The sequence below is a fragment of the Saccostrea cucullata genome, unplaced genomic scaffold (assembly GCF_032062105.1).
Source record: "Saccostrea cucullata isolate Sc308-1 unplaced genomic scaffold, CSIRO_AGI_Scuc_v1 ctg1943, whole genome shotgun sequence".
Lineage (NCBI taxonomy): Eukaryota > Metazoa > Mollusca > Bivalvia > Ostreida > Ostreidae > Saccostrea > Saccostrea cuccullata.
In genome coordinates, this window is record NW_026920964.1 from 12148 (window position 1) to 31864 (window position 19717).

The 19717-nt window shown below is 32.5% G+C and overlaps 2 protein-coding genes across 2 annotated transcripts; one reads left to right on the plus strand and one right to left on the minus strand.

The window, feature by feature from the left end:
- Positions 1-468: 468 nt before the first annotated feature.
- LOC134258862 (uncharacterized) lies at positions 469-1548 on the plus strand. The gene has a single exon (XM_062741451.1). It carries the CDS (start codon positions 469-471, stop codon positions 1546-1548), a length of 1080 nt encoding a protein of 359 aa, XP_062597435.1.
- A 3455-nt stretch (positions 1549-5003) lies between these two features.
- On the minus strand, positions 5004-9173 carry LOC134258861 (uncharacterized). Its single transcript, XM_062741450.1, has 7 exons — positions 9078-9173; positions 7702-7774; positions 7396-7483; positions 7075-7302; positions 6882-6982; positions 6450-6775; positions 5004-6143 (listed from the first exon to the last, which is right to left on the minus strand). The coding sequence occupies exons 2-7, from the start codon at positions 7771-7773 to the stop codon at positions 5240-5242; spliced, it is 1719 nt and encodes a 572-aa protein (XP_062597434.1). The 5' UTR covers position 7774; positions 9078-9173; the 3' UTR covers positions 5004-5239.
- Between the last annotated feature and the right edge of the window lie 10544 nt (positions 9174-19717).

Consider the following 19717-nt stretch of genomic DNA (forward strand, 5'->3'; position numbering starts at 1 on the left):
AAGCAGAAACACGTTGTGTATCTCGATACCAAAGACCATGATGTGGTTATATACCGTTTGAAGCATGGAAAATTTATAACACCAGAGTCATGTGATAGACACCCAAACTGCAAATATAAAAACTGGTGCAAATCTTGTAAATGTCCCATCTGTGATGCAAATTATAAGCATAAGAAACATGAAATTCTTGATATCAAATTAGCCTGCACGGTTAAAAGACAGCAACACAAGGAAAGAATTATTCAAATTAGAGGTGATAGTCTCCCGTACAACAGTGCGATCCTAGCAGGTCTCGAATTTGACGTCAAAAAAGATGTAAAAAACTTAAAAGCAAAACTTTCCAGCATCCAACAAGAGCTTGCGGTTAAAGCTGAAAACTTGAGAAAACTTATCGAAATACATAGTAAAGCAGTAAATGATTTATATGAAACAAATTTTTATACGAGTTTTATAATGAAGCATCAAAAAATGACAGAGTATGTACATAGATACGAGCAACTGGCAAACAAACCCGTGAGGTTTCTATTGTTCATAAAGAAAACCCCTGTCCCCAAGACAAAAGAACTTCCTGATAACATAAAGTGTAACTTTAATAAAGAAATAAGAATAAGAGACACTTTAGAGCTATTAGTTGAAATCAAAATCACAGAGACAGGAAAAAGACAAGTTAGAAATGAGAATATGTTGAGACTGTTAAAAGGGGCTATCCTAAATACTAAGCATGTCTATGTGACTAACTTAAATCACGGTGTACACATTTCCTTTGTAACATCAGAGCAACTTTGGGTCAGTGATGGACACAGTCTTACTTTGACCAATTCTAAAGGTAACATTCTACATCATTTATTTGATGTAAGTGAATACTATGGTGTACATACAGTAAACAGTGAAGGAGAGTTGATTTATGTAGACAAAGACTGGAACATTAACAAAATAAGTGCAGACAATGCTACAAAGTCGACATTGATAAAAAGAACAGAATTATGGGAACCATGGTGTATCTGTCACTCAGGCTCTACTGGAGATTTGCTGGTCATGATGAGATATGATACAAGAAACCCCACCATACCATTATCAGATGTGAAAGTCATTCGGTATAGTAGTACAGTTCAACAAATCCAAACCATCCAATACCACAGAACAGGCGAACCATTATATAGTGAGCCTATCTATATCACAGAGAACGGGAATGGAGATATTGTCGTGTCTGATACATGGAATGGTGTGGTCGTCACAGACCATGAAGGGAAATATCGTTTCACTTACACAGGACCACCAGAAGGACTGTCGTTTGGAATATTTATGCCAAGTGGAATTTGTGTAGATGCATTCTTAAATATCCTGATATGTGGTCGACTAGACCAAACAATACAATTGATAAACAGGGATGGTCTTCTACTGTCAATTCTACCAACAAAACAAGATGGAATGGTTGAGCCATTGGGACTTGGATATGACGAAAAAAATCACGTTGTTTGGATGGGATCAGGAATGAACAACAAACTATGTGTATACAGATATATAGAACGACAAGATTATCTTGCTTAAACTTTAATGTGCTTGTGTTTGGCTGACTTGTTACATATCAATTGGCAAAACTTTTTGCGATGAATTTGACTACAAAATATTCCGTATACTTGATAAATAAATAGGTCTCTAGGCAGGTTATAATCAGTCAACAGGGGATGCTTACACATCCCAGGCACCTGATTCCACCTCTGTAATTTCCATAGGTCCCTGTTATGTGCTGTTCACAGAATTGTTTTGTTTGTGTTATTTGCGCGATCGATCACTGTTCGTTAACTTCACCTTTTTTCCCCACATGTACAGACAAACAGACAAGGAGATTTCGGACATTCTTATTAATATAAATAATAATGACTTGATCCACGTACAATGAGAGATGATAATTATTTTTAATCGTGAGATACCAGGGTATAGAGAATTTTTCAAGTTCAGTTTATTTGACGAATACAAATCAGGAGCAGAGCAAATACTGATTTTTAAACATTATAAACATTATAAAATAAATGTCTATGAAAAAATTTATTTTTTATTGTAATGTGTCCCCTGCGGTGACAATTTGAATCTAAATGAGAAAACATGTTTAAGGATGTCACAACCCACATTAAAGTACTTCAATGCTGTCAGTGTCAGAAAGGTAACAACATTGTCTTTGTTTGTAAAGCTCATTATATAAATTGCATTCTACAAGAACTTGGACTTAATTCTAAAAGTGGTAATACTACTTATATTCATACTTCCCTTTCTAAGGAAGAAATTCTTCAAATCAACTGTCAGTTTTGAATACTTTTAATATTCCACGAGCCAAAATGAATTTGAACTACAGACACGTGCCATAAGTATTCAGTCAACTTGGCGGTTTGTTTACGCTTGAAAACGAAAGTACATACTTTGAGTCTCTTGTTTTTGTATCTACACGTCATCGATGACGAAGTGTTATAAATTTATATTTTTAGTCACATGATGTATCACATGATCATTTGTTGTCGTCTGTAGTTAGCGAAAGTTGTCAGAATTACGAATTTGAAAATATGGGTCGAAAAGTGCATTAGCTTGGGACGGAGGCGAAAAATATCATTATAGACTTGATACAAATTTGATATAGTGGTCTTTCCCGTCACAAGGTCAGTGAGATGTTGAAAATTCCAAAGTCAACAGTTATCGATGTCGCAAGAAAGTTTTTTTGCCACAGGGTCAGTGGAAAACAAACCAAGATGTGGGCGGCCGGTGTAAAGACGAATAATGACCCCCATCGAATATTGACCCGGAGTCATTTTTCAACGACAAAAAATGACCCCCTACCCCTAGAAAAAATCATTTTTTTAGAAAAAGAGTCCTAGGGGTCATTATTTTATATGTTAGACCTATAAAAAAAATTGACCCCTATCGAAAAATGACACCTTTTAAAGTGATACAAATTTTATAACAGTGAAAGGGAAAATTATGCTGTATATTATAATTGTTCTTCCTTCGAGTAATTCATGAATTTGTTCGAATACATTTTATATTTGTTCTTTTTAGTATCTAGGGGTAATGAAGTTCCTCATTTCTCTCTGCCGAATTATTGACAAATCAGTTTTAAGCAATTAACAATCAATCAATTAATCACCATTTCTCTGATAAAGGAGCAAACCTAGAAAATCAAAGATGTACATGTAAATGGATCAAACGAACGCTGGAGATATTTATGAATATAATTTTTTTTCTTTACTGACTCCAATTATTGCGTTGTTTCAGAAAAATACATATTCTAACGCAAAAACTATACATGTACATGTAGACATATCTTTTTATACAGTATAGTATTCATTGCATTTCTTAATTCTTGTTTTACTCCACCCTTTTACTCAGTTCTGAGTCTATTTTTCAAAGAATTTAACATGAAAATCAGAACAAACATTTTCATTTTTGTAAAGTCTTCTTTATACTGTATCAAAATATGAAAAGTTAATTGAAGATCATTTCTTTTTATATCCCTGTAATCGAAGATTTTGGGGAATATAGTTTTATCGTAAGTATGTCTGTCTATCTGGAGGTCTGTTTGTCCGCAAAAACTTTAACCTTGACCATAACTTTTCATTTATTGGAGCTATGACTTTCTTATTTATTTAAATATGTGTATTCATTGAGACAAGACCTTACTTTGGGTACCACCAAATTTAACCATTTGACCTTACCTTGGAGTTTGTCCCACTTTAAACAAAAATGCCATTTTTTACATTGGCCATAACTTTTAAACAGTAGATACTAGTACTCTCGTACTTCACATATGTATTTTTTGGCATGACTTTTCATTAGATACTAAAACTTTGACCCTTTGACCTTGGAGATTTTCGTACTTATGACAAAAAACTTTAATTTTGGCCATAACTTTTGAACGGTAAGGGCTAGGGACACAAAAGGGTCATTTTTCTACGTCGAATAAGGACCGGGGGTCATTTTTCGCCGTAGAATATTGACCTGGGGTCATTTTTCGCTGTCAGAAAATGACCCCCGGTCATTATTCGATGGGGGTCATTATTCGTCTTTACAACGGCAAACGTTATAACCGAAAATCTTCCTATTTAATGTTATGTGTATATTCCGATAAATATGTATTGGTATAGAGTAAACATATCTTTCTCTGCTTACATCTTGTGTAAACTAGCTAGCTCTCATAGAAAAAGAAAAGATAGAAATAAACGAAGAGGAGTTTCTAATATTTGAATGCAATAGTCGATGTATACTTCTAAAAAACACAACATTTGGAATTCAATCGTCAATTTCGATAGCACAGAATAAAGAGGCAGGAGTAAGAAATGTAGATGACTACAAGAACCTTACATCTCATCAGTTCTCACGTCTCCAAAGCATTTTCTTTGAGGGTATATTTTATTTATTTATTCCTCTTCCTTAATTATATCTGTCATGGAATTCATTGTACATGCACTACATTAAATCCAATGCTAAGATAAAATTAATTTTTCTGCAAATGTTGAACACGTTTACAATAATTTTTTTAAAAAAATAGTCTTCACTACATTCGTTAGAAACACGCTTATAATTGTGATAAATATTATTTATGAATAAATTAGAGAGAAATATGCTATTTTCTCTTTTGTCCGAAATTCAACAATTTAAAATTCAAACATAGTGAAAAAACCCAGACAACGAAACAATTTGTGGCTGAATCAATACATTAAAAAGACCGGAAAGCGACCCCCCGTCCTTCCCACGAAGAAGTGATTTTTCATATTTGGAATACGAGTTTTGATGTTCTTGGTTACTTAGACATTGGATTTTTCTTGAGCTTTGGGATGGAAAAATTAACCCCAGGAAAAAACTCCTAGAAAGGGTACCTGCTAAAATCTTCAAACAGATATGCCGAGGGAAAAACAGATGTACTCATATTGCTTTAGTGACTAATAATTCATAACAATCAATAAAATAAGTCTTGAATTGCTTTAGTAACTAATAGTCAATAAAATAAGTCTTGATCATTCATTTATCAAAATTCAATTTACTTTGAAAAAAAAAGTCTCAGTTGAATTTTGTACAAGACTGTAAAGTAATTATACACCATATTAAAACGTTTAATGTCTATTATAAACTACACATAAGAATTCATTACAGTCGTATGTTAGAGGGAGGTACATGTATATGAGCTCATCTAAGATACAAGGTAAACATTCTATAAGGAATAGGATCAAGACAGGAAAAGGTATCAATTTTCCCTTCATACACTTTCATCTGAGCTTGAAGATATACGACAAGAGTTTTCAAACTCCAAGTCTAACTGTTTCTTTTCAGAAAGGCAAGAAAGGGCTTTGTTGAGTCGTAAGCAAACTGTGGAATTCAGGAGGTCTTTAAGACTTTCGTCTCGGACTTCATCTATCCCTCCAGTCACCAGACCCAAAGCATGAACAGACCTCTGTTCGGGGGATCTGTCGTGTTGGAAAACAACGGACCCACTATCCCCTTGTAAAGAAAAGGGGTACTCATCGGAGTTAAAACTGGAAACTAAGAACATTTCACTTCTTTTCCCAAACAATTCATGATAGAACTCCGAGCTGGTGATCCGACCATCAGAGAGATTAGTTGTTGCCCCCTTCTTATGGACGACAGAATTTGCTGATATGGGTCCTTCGTGAATATTTACATTGCATGGTTTTTCCATTCTATTTAGAAAGGTCGTATCACAGGTTCCACGTTTGTTTTTATCTATTTGGAAAACGGCAAAGTCGTGGAAAGGTTTTTGATCTGAATAGATGCATTCACCAACTTGGGCCAGTTGCTTATTTTCTCCAGACGTAACGTACACAAATTCGTTCTCCCTAGGCAATGCATGATGACACGTCAATCCATACAACTCGCCTTGACCTCGATTGTCTCTCAAAAGAGCGCCAGCTGTTGCATATTTTGAAATTTCATCATTTTTATCTAGGTAAATTTTTTCACCTTGCTTCACATGATTGTAAATGTTTAGTTCACCGGACACGATGTGCAGTGACATAGTGTTTAAGAATTCAGGATCAAGTTTATAGAGTTCGGAATTTAGACTTTCAATATCTTCTCTGTTTCTGACAAATACTCTGAACTCTGATGTTTCCCAGATTCCAAAGCCTTGAACGTCTGATCTCCTGGAATGACCAAAATAGATAGTAAATCATACTAAAGAAGAAGGTACAGTTTGGGCTTATTGAGCTAAAAATAATGTTCAGAAAAATTATGAAGATGACTGTAATATAAGTTAAGAAGACCACCACTTCCATATATTAGAACATTACAGGGTCAGGTTTGTATTAAAACCGTGTTCCGTTCTTTAGGCATGACGTAAAAATCATTGAGTTATGTACCATTATTAGTTCAATAGTAATTCACTATTAATCCCAAAGGTTTATTTTTACTACGCAGTAGCAAAAATAGGACATAATAGAATTACATACTCAAACAGGAATTTTTTAATCCTTTCCGGGATCTGCATTTCATTTCTCGTCGATGACATTTGTGATAAAACTGATTTGCATTCATTCAACAATTTTGGTATTTCTTCATTCATTCCTTCGTAAACGTTCAATTCTTCAAGAAATCCTTCGATGCATTTCTTCAAATATGCTTCTAGGAAAGAGGTTATAGCTTCTCGAACACATTTCTTTTTTCTTGAGAGGATCGAGAATTTTGATTGAAATGTGTTTCCAAACGATGACCATCCAGCTTTATTGAGAACTATGTAAGCTTTTGTCCATACAACTGGTCGTATGGAATTGAGAAGCTAATCAAAAAAGAAGAAAATTGCAGTTGCTTTCTTTAAATTTTCGTGAATTATTTAGTTTATATAACATTTTCAAAAGCGTTCAAAGTAATTACATCATGAATACCTCTTCTATTCTTTCTATTGGTTCATTCTCACTTTGAAAATAGATAAGCGCTGAAACAGGCCATCGTTGTTCACCCCTCAAAGAGGAAGCTTCTTGCTCTTCTAAAGGGAAACAAATAATTTTAAAATTAATTACATGCCAATAGACCCAAATATGAGAGAGAGAGAGAGAGAGAGAGAGAGAGAAGGGATACCTGTAGCCTTTGAGGAAGAAATTAGTTTTTCAGTTTCTTTAGTAATATCCCCGGCTAGGTAAAGCTGGACTTTTTGGACACTCATAATTAATGGTGCAATGACTTGAGACGATGATCTGAAATTTCTCATCTTTGTTGCAAGCTTAGAGACCAACTGATGGTGGTAAATAAGACGTGGAAAGTTGCTGATTGGATACCACTTCTCAATGTATGGTGATCGATATGAATCTGAAATTTTACGATCTAAAATAATGCAAAACAGCGAGTATACTGGGGCAATAAGGAAGTTTAAAAACTTTTTAAATAACTTTTGTTTCTTACCAGATTTAGATCTCTGATGATATATGTTACTTTCCACAGATTTCATGCGTTTCTCATTGGCATCCGACTGTCTTTTTCCTATCTGAGCCTGAATACGAAAACTATACTATTCAGTATCCATGTAGAATTTTTACCTAGTCTTTTTAAATTGATATACAATAGAGTAAAATGTAATATGACTGTTGCGGAAATTAAAATATTTTTTTTCTATTTTAAGAATGAGAAATGGCTGAATTTTAATACCTAAATTTGGATTTTTTGAATAATAAGGAAACAAAAAACCCATTTGAACTATTAGAGACTTACTAGTGGTTTGGTTCTTAGAGATACGTTTGCACCAGTACCAAGTGGAAAGGGATGTGTACAAGAGCAGGTCATTCTATCCGAAAAACAAAATAAAATGAGAAAGGTTTTTCATTAGTATCCAAGAATTAATTAGACCCCAAAACTGTGTTTTTCTACACGAAAAATTAAAAGAAAATTTTTAAATGTATTTATGTACGTACATGTATATATCTATAAACATTCGGATATTTATCCTTTTTTAGGTTAAATAGGGCAAAATATATACAACATGAGTGTGAAGGAAGAGTGAAAAATGAAAAAAAAAATCCTGAATAACAACTCATGATTGAAATAAATTCAAGCTTCACTAACAAAACATTCAATTTTCTGTTTATAATATTGCAGTCGTTTTTGTAACGCCTTGTCTTAGATTGTGACGTCAACGCCATAGCTGAGTGATTGGGACGTCATGTCTTAGCGCTATCATGATTTAAATCATTATAAAAATGGATTTTACCAGCCTTTTTGGAGAAGCTTTGGAAGTTTTAGCCTTTGCCTGAATTAGAAAACTTTTTATCTTATATTAGACGACCGTCTCGGTAGCTTAGTCTATGAAACGTTTGCTTCGTGATCGGAAGGTAGTCTGTTCGAATCTCGGGCATGACTGACCTACAGTGTAAGTCGGAAATATGTTCTTCGTCAAAAGTTCAGCACTTGGGATGAGACCTAAACACCAGGGCCCCATGTTGACCGTGTCACATAAGTCGTTGTCACGATAAAGACCCCCCACTGCTAAATTGCCTGCTTAACTGCCCTTAGTGCCAATCATAGGTCTAAACTTGAAACCTTTCACCGGTACATTGTATGAGATGATGTTTCTATATATGAGAGAAATATCAAATGGGAAGTAAAACAAAATACAATCAATAAATTATTATCAACAAGGAAAACATTTTCAACACTTTTCCTGATGAGAAGTGAAATAGATTAACATTCTGATAGACATGTATTTACATTTGCTGTGATTTTCTAGGAAGCCAACAGTGAAATAGATTTGAACACCATTTTCATGTATACTCACGCGTAGAAATAAACACGGAAGAAACGTGCACTAACTTGAAGTCACAATGAGGCTACAGAGACGTTAGAAAAATTGTAACGAAATAGGGCAGCGAGTAATTCAAATATTTAGTACCATGCTTTAAGACAGATATATCTTTTTATTTTAGTTAGTTTGAACTTATCAAAAAATACGTCAGAAATGACTTTAACCTCGACTTCGACTCTGTCACTATTTTCTTTTTGGCGAAAAGCAAACCATATTGACCAAAAGAGCCATAATTGTTTAATCACCCCAATGCCACAAATATAGCATTTTTTTTCTTCAAAATTCTTACCTGAAACAGGTATGGTTCTAGTCATTCAAAATGACTTTTTGTTCCATGTACAAAGAGTAGACAAAAATTCAATTGTCAATGATGAACTTATTCTCTACATGGATGATGAGGAGTCCTGGAGGAGTGAAAAAATATCACAAGGAAGTTACAAGTGAAGTGGAGTAAAACTAATCATATATATATTGTTTACGGAAGGTGACACTTAATTTAGCTGCTTCGTGGCAATGCCTTATTTCCTCTTATATCATGTTTGATCACTTATTGTTAAGTATTTGATTGTGTTCCACTTTATATTTTAAACATAAATTGTCAATGGTCAAGTGTGTGTAGCTTTCTATAATAATTGTGCGATTGCTTGGGACAGTAATTTTTTTTTAAAGTCATATTCATGTGATGCAACTTTTTTGTTCGAAAAATTGATAATGAAAATATTAGATGTTGTTATCAGAAAACCTGTATACAATATGATTTTTCATGTCTACTCTCTTATCCACTGGATTCAGTTATTGGTTTCGTATCCCACAAAACTGTCAATGTGTAGTTGTTGCAGGTAAATATACAACCATATGTTTATGCACTTACACATGTAGAATATCTACACAGAATCCTTGCTCATATCAATTGTTGCACAGTTTTATCGAATGTTCCGTGAAATGTTATAACAACGAACGAGTAAAATTGTGTTTTCCATGAAAATTGGACCTCCCGAATAAAAATGATCCTAAAGGAATGGATATATATATAAATACATATATAACATACTAACACAGCTTCCTCCATGAAATAGTTCATTGCACCATCAAAATATTTGGTTAAATACCTCTAGGAATATTAATCCAACTCTTACTAGCAGGTCATTTCTAAAGATAGAATTTTTTTCTCTAATAGGTCCTTTAGAAAATTACTTATTTATAAATTAACTGATAATTTTTACTCCAAAATACTTGTATGTTAAAATTGTAATCGCTACTTTATGTTTAGTACTTTTAACATACACTTAACCAAGGTGAGTTTGATCTACCCGACCTAAACTTTCTTCCAAACCTTAAGGACGCTCTACTTATAAATTTATAATATTTTTTATTCTGAATGTGACTTTCATCAGACGACTTGCGGGGTTTTTTTTCCCACACTATGAGTTGGATACAAATCATAGGCAAATTCAAATCACAGGATAGCCTTTTTATATTACGTTTTATGAATCATTATCAATGATTTTCACATGCAGTTTTATATAGAATACTTTTTATTTTACTCAATAACTCTCATTCAATGTCAATTGTGTTGTCACAACTTTGGTATATAAATTAAAATCCAATGCTTGAAAACCACAGCATAAGGTGTAAAATTGGATAAATTACTTTTTTCAACTGGAACTATATATATTGTTCTAAGTTAGATTTATACCTATACCAATAGAGAGATGGTGGACGTAACATTAGATATCACACTTTACTATTTGTATTATATACGCATTTGTTTTTTAAAATCAACCCACTCATATAATCTTTAGACTATGCACTGCTACGGTATGTTGAAAACGTACTTAATACATATTTGCACTTGAAAAAAGGCTAAATAAATCAGTTTGGAAAACAAAGGACAAGATGGGGTAACGGCCGAATCTGGCCCCTTATTTGATGTAAAAATCAGAACATTGGTAAAATGTGAAAGTTTGTAATTAAGAAGTTAAAATGATGCTTTCTTAAAAAAGGACTAATAAAGATTCAAAGCATACATGAAAGCCAGTAGAGGGTGGAGATGTAGGACTTTTTCCAGAATTTCCTCAATTCTGGTGGAATTTCATCCTATTTGCGATACATTTCTCTTTGGAAAACATAGAGCACAAGCTTGCAATTGCCTATCTGAGATTTTTCCACATAAACTGCCTCTGATATCAGTGTATAAAATATATATATTTTGTAGATAGGCAAGCGTGTGCTCTATGTTTTCCGAAACAAAATGTGTTGTTAAATTGATGAAAATTTGCATAAAAATGAGCAATTTCGAAAGTTGACCTATTTCGTGACCTCACTGTGGCCCCTGTATATTTTAAATCCTAGAACCAATACTCATTTTGTATCAGGGGTGACAACAGGTTTTTATCGACAAACTGTTGGATCATTCTGAAAGACACCCCAAATCGGGGGCCAAATTCTGGACTTACCCTATCTTGTCCTTTATACAGGATTTTAATAAGTGTCCATGGGCTAATTGAACAATGCACACAGAATTGTTGGAAACTATTCCATTCTGACCTAAATTATAGTTTTGGAGTATTTGACTGTGATAGTTCGCGAACCTTTCATCACCCGTATGACGGTGAACCACTATGGTATATGTTTATTAATGAAAATGATCTTTTAATTTTTTTTTTGTCATTTCGCTAAATCTATAAAGCTACAGTGTATGTCACCACTTGGTTGTAAATGTTTGCCATGTGCTTTAATTAATATATCCAAAATTTGTTATAATTAAAATTTTATCATTGGGATCTGAGTTATCAAATATTATTATAATTATCATTACAAAATGTGGTCAATGAAGGATCATAATTTCATATATACACTGCACATTAGAAAAACTTGCTAAACATATAATCGCTTATTTTTCTTTTTTGTGAATACAACATTTGCGTAATTGGTATTAGTAAATATTTATATTATGCATATTTATATAAAACGCCATCTTTTCCAATACAGTGGAATTGGCAAATGATTTGGTATCATGAAAAACCCAAAAATTACCTTCTTGCCTGAAAACCAATTTTCCGACATGCAAATCATACCTTTTTTGTCAAATTATATGCAGTTGCTAATTATCGACAATGGTATTTGAGATTATACCAAGAGCAGTATCCCAGTAAACTACTCAGATTATATGCAACGATTGACTATTATATCGCTTGCTAGTCTTCAAGAGCTTGGAAGATGGTGTTCATATCATCAAGTCTACCCAGCTTCTGGTTTCCCCAATATTGGGGAATGACATTGAAATGTTTAAATGCTTGGCTATCTTTAGTAAATATCTTAATGTTTACTAGTCTTTTCACACCAATTTTTCAATTTGTCAACTTAAACTCATCACAACTATTTTTACAACTTTTTTTCACTAAGAATAATAAATTAAAGCTATGTTACAACGCGAAGTGTTATAACAACGCGAAATGTTGTAAACTCGGATTATTACAATTTGCGTTATTACATTTTGCGTCGAGATCAACGCAAAATGTAATAGCACAAAATGTAATAAGATGATTTAAGATTACTACATTTTGCGTTGTTACATTCTGCGTAATTTTATTTTTGCACTGAAGGCAATGCAAAATGTAATAAAACAACATGTAAAAAACAAAATATAATTAATTATTTGGATTGTGTATAACAAAAAATAACAAAAAAATTATTCAAATATTTACATGTAATTAACATGGGGAAACACACCGTAAAATATTTAGAACTAAAGCAATGAGACCAACACTAGGGCTTTTACGGACATAAATACATCTAAATGCATCGTTTTTTTTTTACTCTGATTTTTGTTATAATGAATACACTGTACTTAATTTTACAGTAACACATGATTTATTTGATTACCCAAGATTGACCATAGGTTCATTAAAATCTCTTGATATGCCATTGTATGTATAGATTGGTTAACAAATTAGACGTGTATGTGAGGAGCAGGGATAGGATGGGGTTTAACTTTGTATGTTTATTATTGTATTACATGCAGAATCAATTCATTTTATTATTGGATGGAAAGAGAGAGAGAATTTGTTTTTGCATGTCTGCGATGCTGGTGATTTGCATGGAACAGTATGGTATCATTTGTCATTAAACCTCTGCCCGCTATACATTCACACCTGCCAGTACATATATATAGGGGTTTTTTTTATAGATTCATTGGAAAAACATTATTAAACTAATTTTAAATAATGTAACTAATTAAATCAATATTATAAAATTTAATTGTAAGAAATTGCATATATCTATTTTTCTCCTTTTGTTTGATTTTCTTTTTTTATCGGCTACTACGTGATGAAAACAAGTGTGTTATAACATTTTTTGCTCATGCCTTTTGCTAAATCTCGACGCAAAATGTAACTACGCAAAATGTACTAATCCAAAAACAGTGTTATTACATTTTGCGTTATTACATTCTACGTTGATCTCGACACAAAATATAATTACACGAAATGTAATAATCCTCAAAAGTGTGTTGTTTCATTTTGCGTTATTACATTCTGTGTTGATTTAGACGCAAAAGGTAATAACGCAAAATGTAATAATCCAGGTTTATTATATTTCGCGTTGTTATTACATTTCGCGTTGTAACAGTAGGTGCACTGTACTCTTCAAAGATCAGCAGAAGTAAGATTATTGCTTTTACACGCAAAGAGCATTATGTTTAAATGGAAAAAATCTTGCGTTGAATAGTAATATTATTGCTATGAATTCAAACACAAAAATTATTGCGTTAAGTTGCAAATGTATTGCGTTTTATTATATGATTGAATAATTTCCATCTCTCTGATTGGCTGATATCCAACTATGTTAGAAAAATACTACGTTGTATTGACCTGCACGTGACGTTCCAGATCAATACAAGGATTTATTTCCTCTACATTGATCTAAAAATAGATTGGGAAATTCCAAATTGATACAAATTGTTTTGGAAAGCTATTTAAACGACTGTGATTTTTTCTCTATGTGAAAAAAAACATAAGCGAATATATATTTTAGGGTGAATATGGTAAGAGGGGATGCAGGGACCCCCGTCCAACACTTTTACTGAACATGTTTTTTTTTTACTTTTCGGCAGTCAGTTTTCCCTGATAATAAATACTCCTTCCTTTCAAAATCTATCTTATAAAAAGACTGACATTATATTATTTTTTTCATGGCAACTAAAATTGATTAAAAAAACATTTCAAATTGATACGACTGGTAAGGTTTATTAACATTTTAAGTCTGTTTCTCTCTTGTATTTGGCTAGGACTTTGTTAAATGCAAGTTAACAAATAATGAGCTGCATCATTTTATCAGTGAATCATATAATAAAACAATTATTGCTGTTTTTTCGGTCAATACAATGATTTAGCCATCTTCGAAGTACAATATTCACCTCGCCCTTCGGGCCTCGGTGAATATTGTACTCCTCAGATGGCTAAATCATTGTATTGACCTCAAAAAGCAGCAATAATTGTATAGAATCGCTTTATTATTGCGTTTACGAACGGGCTTCCCTAAAAGGTAGATGACTATGGTTATATCAATTGTCCATGTTTGTTGTTTATGAAGATGGAATAATTGTTTTCATCATGGTGAAACACATATGTTACTTTCAGTTTGTACATATTTTTACAAAACAATTGAATAGGTATGTTTATTTTCTCACGGTCAAATATATTTCACTCTGAAAATTTTACATGAGAACAAATAATACATCATTTATTGAAATGTTTTGGCATTTCGAAATCCCAATTTTAAAAAATTCCTCAAATAAAACAACAAAAAGAAGAAAGAGGAAACGTAGAAGAATATTCTGTTGTACACTTTAAATTGATGGGGGGTTTTTATTGAAAAGTTAGCTGTAAGCATAACTGATAAGATCGCAATAAACATACGTAATATGAAATATTTTGATTTTGAAATGTTCTCCATTGTGTTCAGTAAAGAGTAAAGAAATAAATATGGATGAAGCAAGTGAGATACTTTTTCCTGGGAACAACTTTTTTTAATGAATATAATTAAAACCAATGACTAATAAGTGTCTTTTTAAAACGAAGAGATGCAATATTCTGCTAGAAGTGCAAAATAATAGACGTATTTAATATTTAAAAAATTATTTTTTTAAAAAAAAAGAAAAAAAGAAAAATATTCATCGATGGATCAAATAGAAGAACCAATTAATTTGTTCAACATAAATACGTCAAATATTTCAATGTTGTCCGCATTACAAAAAAATTAGTTGCATATTTAGAATTTGCAAGAATTTAAAAAAAATAATAATAATACGTTAATTAAAACTATAATTGGTAAATGCAGGTATGTAAAAAGCATAGAAAAATCATGTTCTTGTTTGATAAATGTGGGGGTTGGAAAATATGCTTATTAATAAGTATATATAAAAGGGTCTTGTGAAAAGAATTTAAATCAAAAATATATCGTTAATTCAATTAAATATATGATATTAAACATGTTAAATTTGATAAAATATTCTCTTTATTTATTCAATTTATTTTTTAGTTAAAATTCATTCACAGCATAAAGCCACTTGAACTGATTCACAAATATCGTTTTTAAAATTGTTATACTCAAAGATTATAGATCAGAATACTAACTTACTTCATAAACACAATAATTTTTGTGTTTTGTAACAAGCACCTACTTTTACACCTTCCAACCAAATTAAACTTTACCACATGCTATTATAGTCCGAAAAATCTTACGGTTTCTTGGCTATTTTAAAATATGATTTTGATATCTTATACATGCCAGGAAAACGTACGGTAACAAATCAAAATCGTAAAAAAGAATTGGACAACGACAGATATTTCGGACTTATGCTATTATTGCCCATGCAGAAGTCTTTAGTCATTTTAAGTTGACATAAAAACGTTACTTATCCATTTTTAGAATTTTTTTTTTGGCGGATAAAAATTATCTTTAAATAACCAGAGATACGTGCGTATGACCTACGGTGTCAAATTGACCCATGCTTTCATTGTTTACGATTCCTTCGCACTGATAGCCTTTCTACACCGGATAAAATGTTGTGATTGTTGGTCGCTGTTATTTATGAAGGATATATTTTCCTTTTCTGACAAATAAGATGAAACTCTGTAGCGAATTTCATTTCATAAGTAGAGAAAAATAGTTAAAACTGTATTATTAGCCGTAACATATTTTTTTAGGTTGAAGAAATGTAAGTTGATAAGTGTAATACGAACACTGATTCGCACCCAAGATAATTCGCATGGAGACGTTCCGCTCTCCACAATGAAATCAAGGGGGTTGTGAGGAGAATAGCGTATGAGAACCCCTTGGCTAGCGAAGATGTTTACAATTTTACAATTAAAGTAAAACACGACTGAGAATTATTGAATCAAGCTAGGATAAACTTAGCTGTTTTACTTATTAACGAACAGCTATACAATATTTATTTCCATGATTTGTTTTAAAATATACTATACATCTACTGCTTAATTAATGTTAATCCTTGTTCTTTTTACGTCATTTAATATACAAAATGTAAACTTTGGTGAATTGTTAGTTTTTAGTTAATGAGACATGGACACAGTTTTAACTGATTTTGTTTTTAAAAACACTTTTAATATTTACAATTCCTAAAGACAATTGAAATGGTCAGCTGAACATAATTTCTTGATTTACAAAGGAGAAACGGAACTTAAACTCTTCATAATATAAACAAGGGTTCTTGCCTCGATTTTGTTTACATAAAGAAAATATCAATTTTTACGACAAAATGAGATTCAGAAAATCAATATTAAGTGTTTATTTGTATTTAAAGTTAACTTCTTTACTGACAAAACTGCTTTGAACGAACATATTTTAGTATATCTAACCTATGTTAACAATAACATGACAAGGGCCTTGTTTACATACCGGTATCAAAGATTGGAGGTCTAAATCTTTCTTAAATTGTATCTCGTCAACTGAAATTTAAATTTTTCATATTTATAAAAAATATTTAAGTTAAGTATATGTAAGCATGAAGAAATGAACAATAAGTTTAAATAATTTTCAGCTGAAACTGTGTTCGTACCCTTTTAAAAAAGTATTTCTTCTGGAAAAACAAATATTATCAAAGTTCATATTTCCTTAGAAACATTTAACTGTAGAAAAAATAATTGTATCAAAATATTTTTTTAATTGTAGACTGTCTCCTGAAGTAATACTTTGAACCTAGAAAAGAAAACAAATAAAAGTAACACCATGAGGATATCACAACACAACTTAAAGTGCTTCTGTGCTCTCATTGTCCGACTGATGTGGAATTCTACTGCATGCCATGTAAACAAAATCTGTGTTTAGCGTGTAAGCAGAAACACGTTGTGTATCTCGATACCAAAAACCATGATGTTGTTATTTACCGTTTAAAGCATGGAGAATTTATAACACCAGAGTCATGTGATAGACACCCTGACTGCAAATATAAAACTGGTGCAAATCTTGTGAATGTCCCATCTGTGATGCAAATTATAAGCATCAAGAACATGGAATTCTTAATATCAAAAAATTAGCCTGCACGGTTAAAAGACAGCAACACAAGGAAAGAATTATTCAAATTAGAGGTGATAGTCTCCCATACAATCGTGCGATCCTAGCAGGTCTCGAATCTGACGTCAAAAAAGATGTAAAAACCTTAAAAGCAAAACTTTCCAGCATCCAACAAGAGCTTGCGGTTAAAGCTGAAAACTTGAAAAAACTTATCGAAATACATAGTAAAGCAGTAAATGATTTATATGAAACATATATTTATACGAGTTTTATAATGAAGCATCAAAAAATGACAGAGTATATGCATAGATACGAGCAACTGGCGAACAAGCCTGTGAGGTTTCTATTGTTCATAAAGAAAACCCCTGTCCGACAAGACAATAGAACTTCCTGATAACATAAAGTGTAACTTTGATAAAGAAATAAGAATAAGAGACACTCTAGAGCTATTAGTTGAAATCAAAATCACAGAGGCAGGAAAAAGACAAGTTAGAAATGAGCATATGTTGAGACTGTTAAAAGGGGCTATCCTAAATACTAAGCATGTTGATGTGACTAACTTATAACACGGTGGACACATCTCCATTGTGACGTCAGATAGACTTTGAGTCAGTGATGACCGAAGTCTTATATTGACCAATTCTAAAGGTAAAAATCTGCATCATTTATTTGATGTAAGTGAATACTATGGTGTACATACAGTAAACAGTGCAGGAGAGTTGATTTATGGAGACAAAGACTGGAACATTGGCAAACGAAGTGCAGACAATACTACAAAGTCGACATTGATAAAGAGAGTAGTTTTGTGGGAACCATGGTGTATCTGTCACTCAGCCTCTTCTGGGGATTTGTTGGTCATGATGAGATATGATACAAGAAACCCCTCCATACCATTATCAGATGTGAAAGTCATTCGGTACAATAATACACTACAACCAATCCAAACAATCCAATACCACAAAACAGGCGAACCATTATATAGTGAGCCTATCTATATCACGGAATGGGGATATCGTTGTGTCTGATTCAATTAATGGTGTTGTGGTCACAGACTGTAAAGGGAAATATCGTTTCACTTACGCAGGACCGCCGAAAGGAGTGACCTTTGGATTATTCATGCCAAGTGGAATTTGTGTAGATGCATTCTTAAATATCCTTGTATGTGGTCGACTAGACCAAACAATTCAAATGATTAACAAGGACGGTCTCCTGCTGTCAATTCAACCAACAAAACAAGATAGAATGGTTGAGCCATTGGGACTGAGATATGATGAGAAAAATCATCTTGTTTGGATGGGATCAGGCAACACCAACAGACTGTGTGTGTACAGACATATAGAACGAGAACATTATCTTGCATAAACTTTAATTTACCAGTGTTTGGCTACCTTGTTTTATATCAATTGGTAGATATTTTTGAGCTTAATTAGACTACAGAATATTCCGTATACTTACTCAATAAATACGGGCTCAAGGAAGTGTATTACAGGTCAACAGGGGATGCTGACACACATCAAGCACCTGATTCAATCTCTGAAGTTCCATGTGTCCCTGTCATGTGCTGTTCACAGAATTGTATTGTTTGTGTTTTTTTTTTTCGGCGATCGATCAATGATCGACATCTTCATCTTTTTCACACATATACAGACAAACAGACAAGGAGATTTCGGAAAAGCTTATTAATATGAATATAATAATGAACCGTCCACACACTTGAGCGTTAATATTTCTTTTTATACCGAAGATATAGAGATAACAAACAGTTTTTAAGATCATTTTATTTAACAAAAAAAAAAAAAAAAAACAGGAGCAGAACAAACGCTGACATTTTAAAGTTCAGAGGTGCATGAGATCAATTCCATGGAGGAGTGAGCATCCCTTTCCGACCGGTAATACCTGCGTGTGCTACTTGTCATAATCGACAAAAAGGGAGAATTAAGTTTGTAGAAAATTCAGCGTGTAAATTTGTGTGAAAAACGTCCATCAGCATTTGACTCGATATATATGTCTCTTATGTTGTTTGTGAAATATCGCAAAATTAATAATGTTTTTAGAAATCCCTTCACAAAACATCTTGTTGAATCATTTTAAAAGATTAAAATCCTTTTCAAATCAAAGTAAAGAAAGTAATCAACATCCTATAATTATGTTCTTTTTTTGTAAAATGGGTCCCAGGTTACACAGTAAAAGGATCTCATTTTGATATCCTTTCACACTGTAACAAAATATCATTTTTATTTAATGTCTAAATCCCAGTATTTCACTGTTGAAAATGTAATAGAATATTATATGAAAAATCAGGATAAGAATAATGTAATTTTGCTTCAATCAAAGCTTACAGATGGACATGGAGATAACGAACAGTATTCAATCTCAACGTCCATTAAACAATAT

What these genes read in the sequence shown, in the direction of transcription:
- LOC134258862 (XM_062741451.1), top strand. Translation starts at nt 469, where the DNA reads ATGACAGAGTATGTACATAGATACGAGCAACTGGCAAACAAACCCGTG.
- LOC134258861 (XM_062741450.1), bottom strand. Translation starts at nt 7,773, where the DNA reads ATGACCTGCTCTTGTACACATCCCTTTCCACTTGGTACTGGTGCAAAC. An exon ending in CTCTAAGAACCAAACCACTA is followed by an intron (nt 7,484 to 7,701) that starts GTAAGTCTCTAA and finishes TTTCGTATTCAG; the next exon opens with GCTCAGATAGGAAAAAGACA. An exon ending in TCATCAGAGATCTAAATCTG is followed by an intron (nt 7,303 to 7,395) that starts GTAAGAAACAAA and finishes GTAAAATTTCAG; the next exon opens with ATTCATATCGATCACCATAC.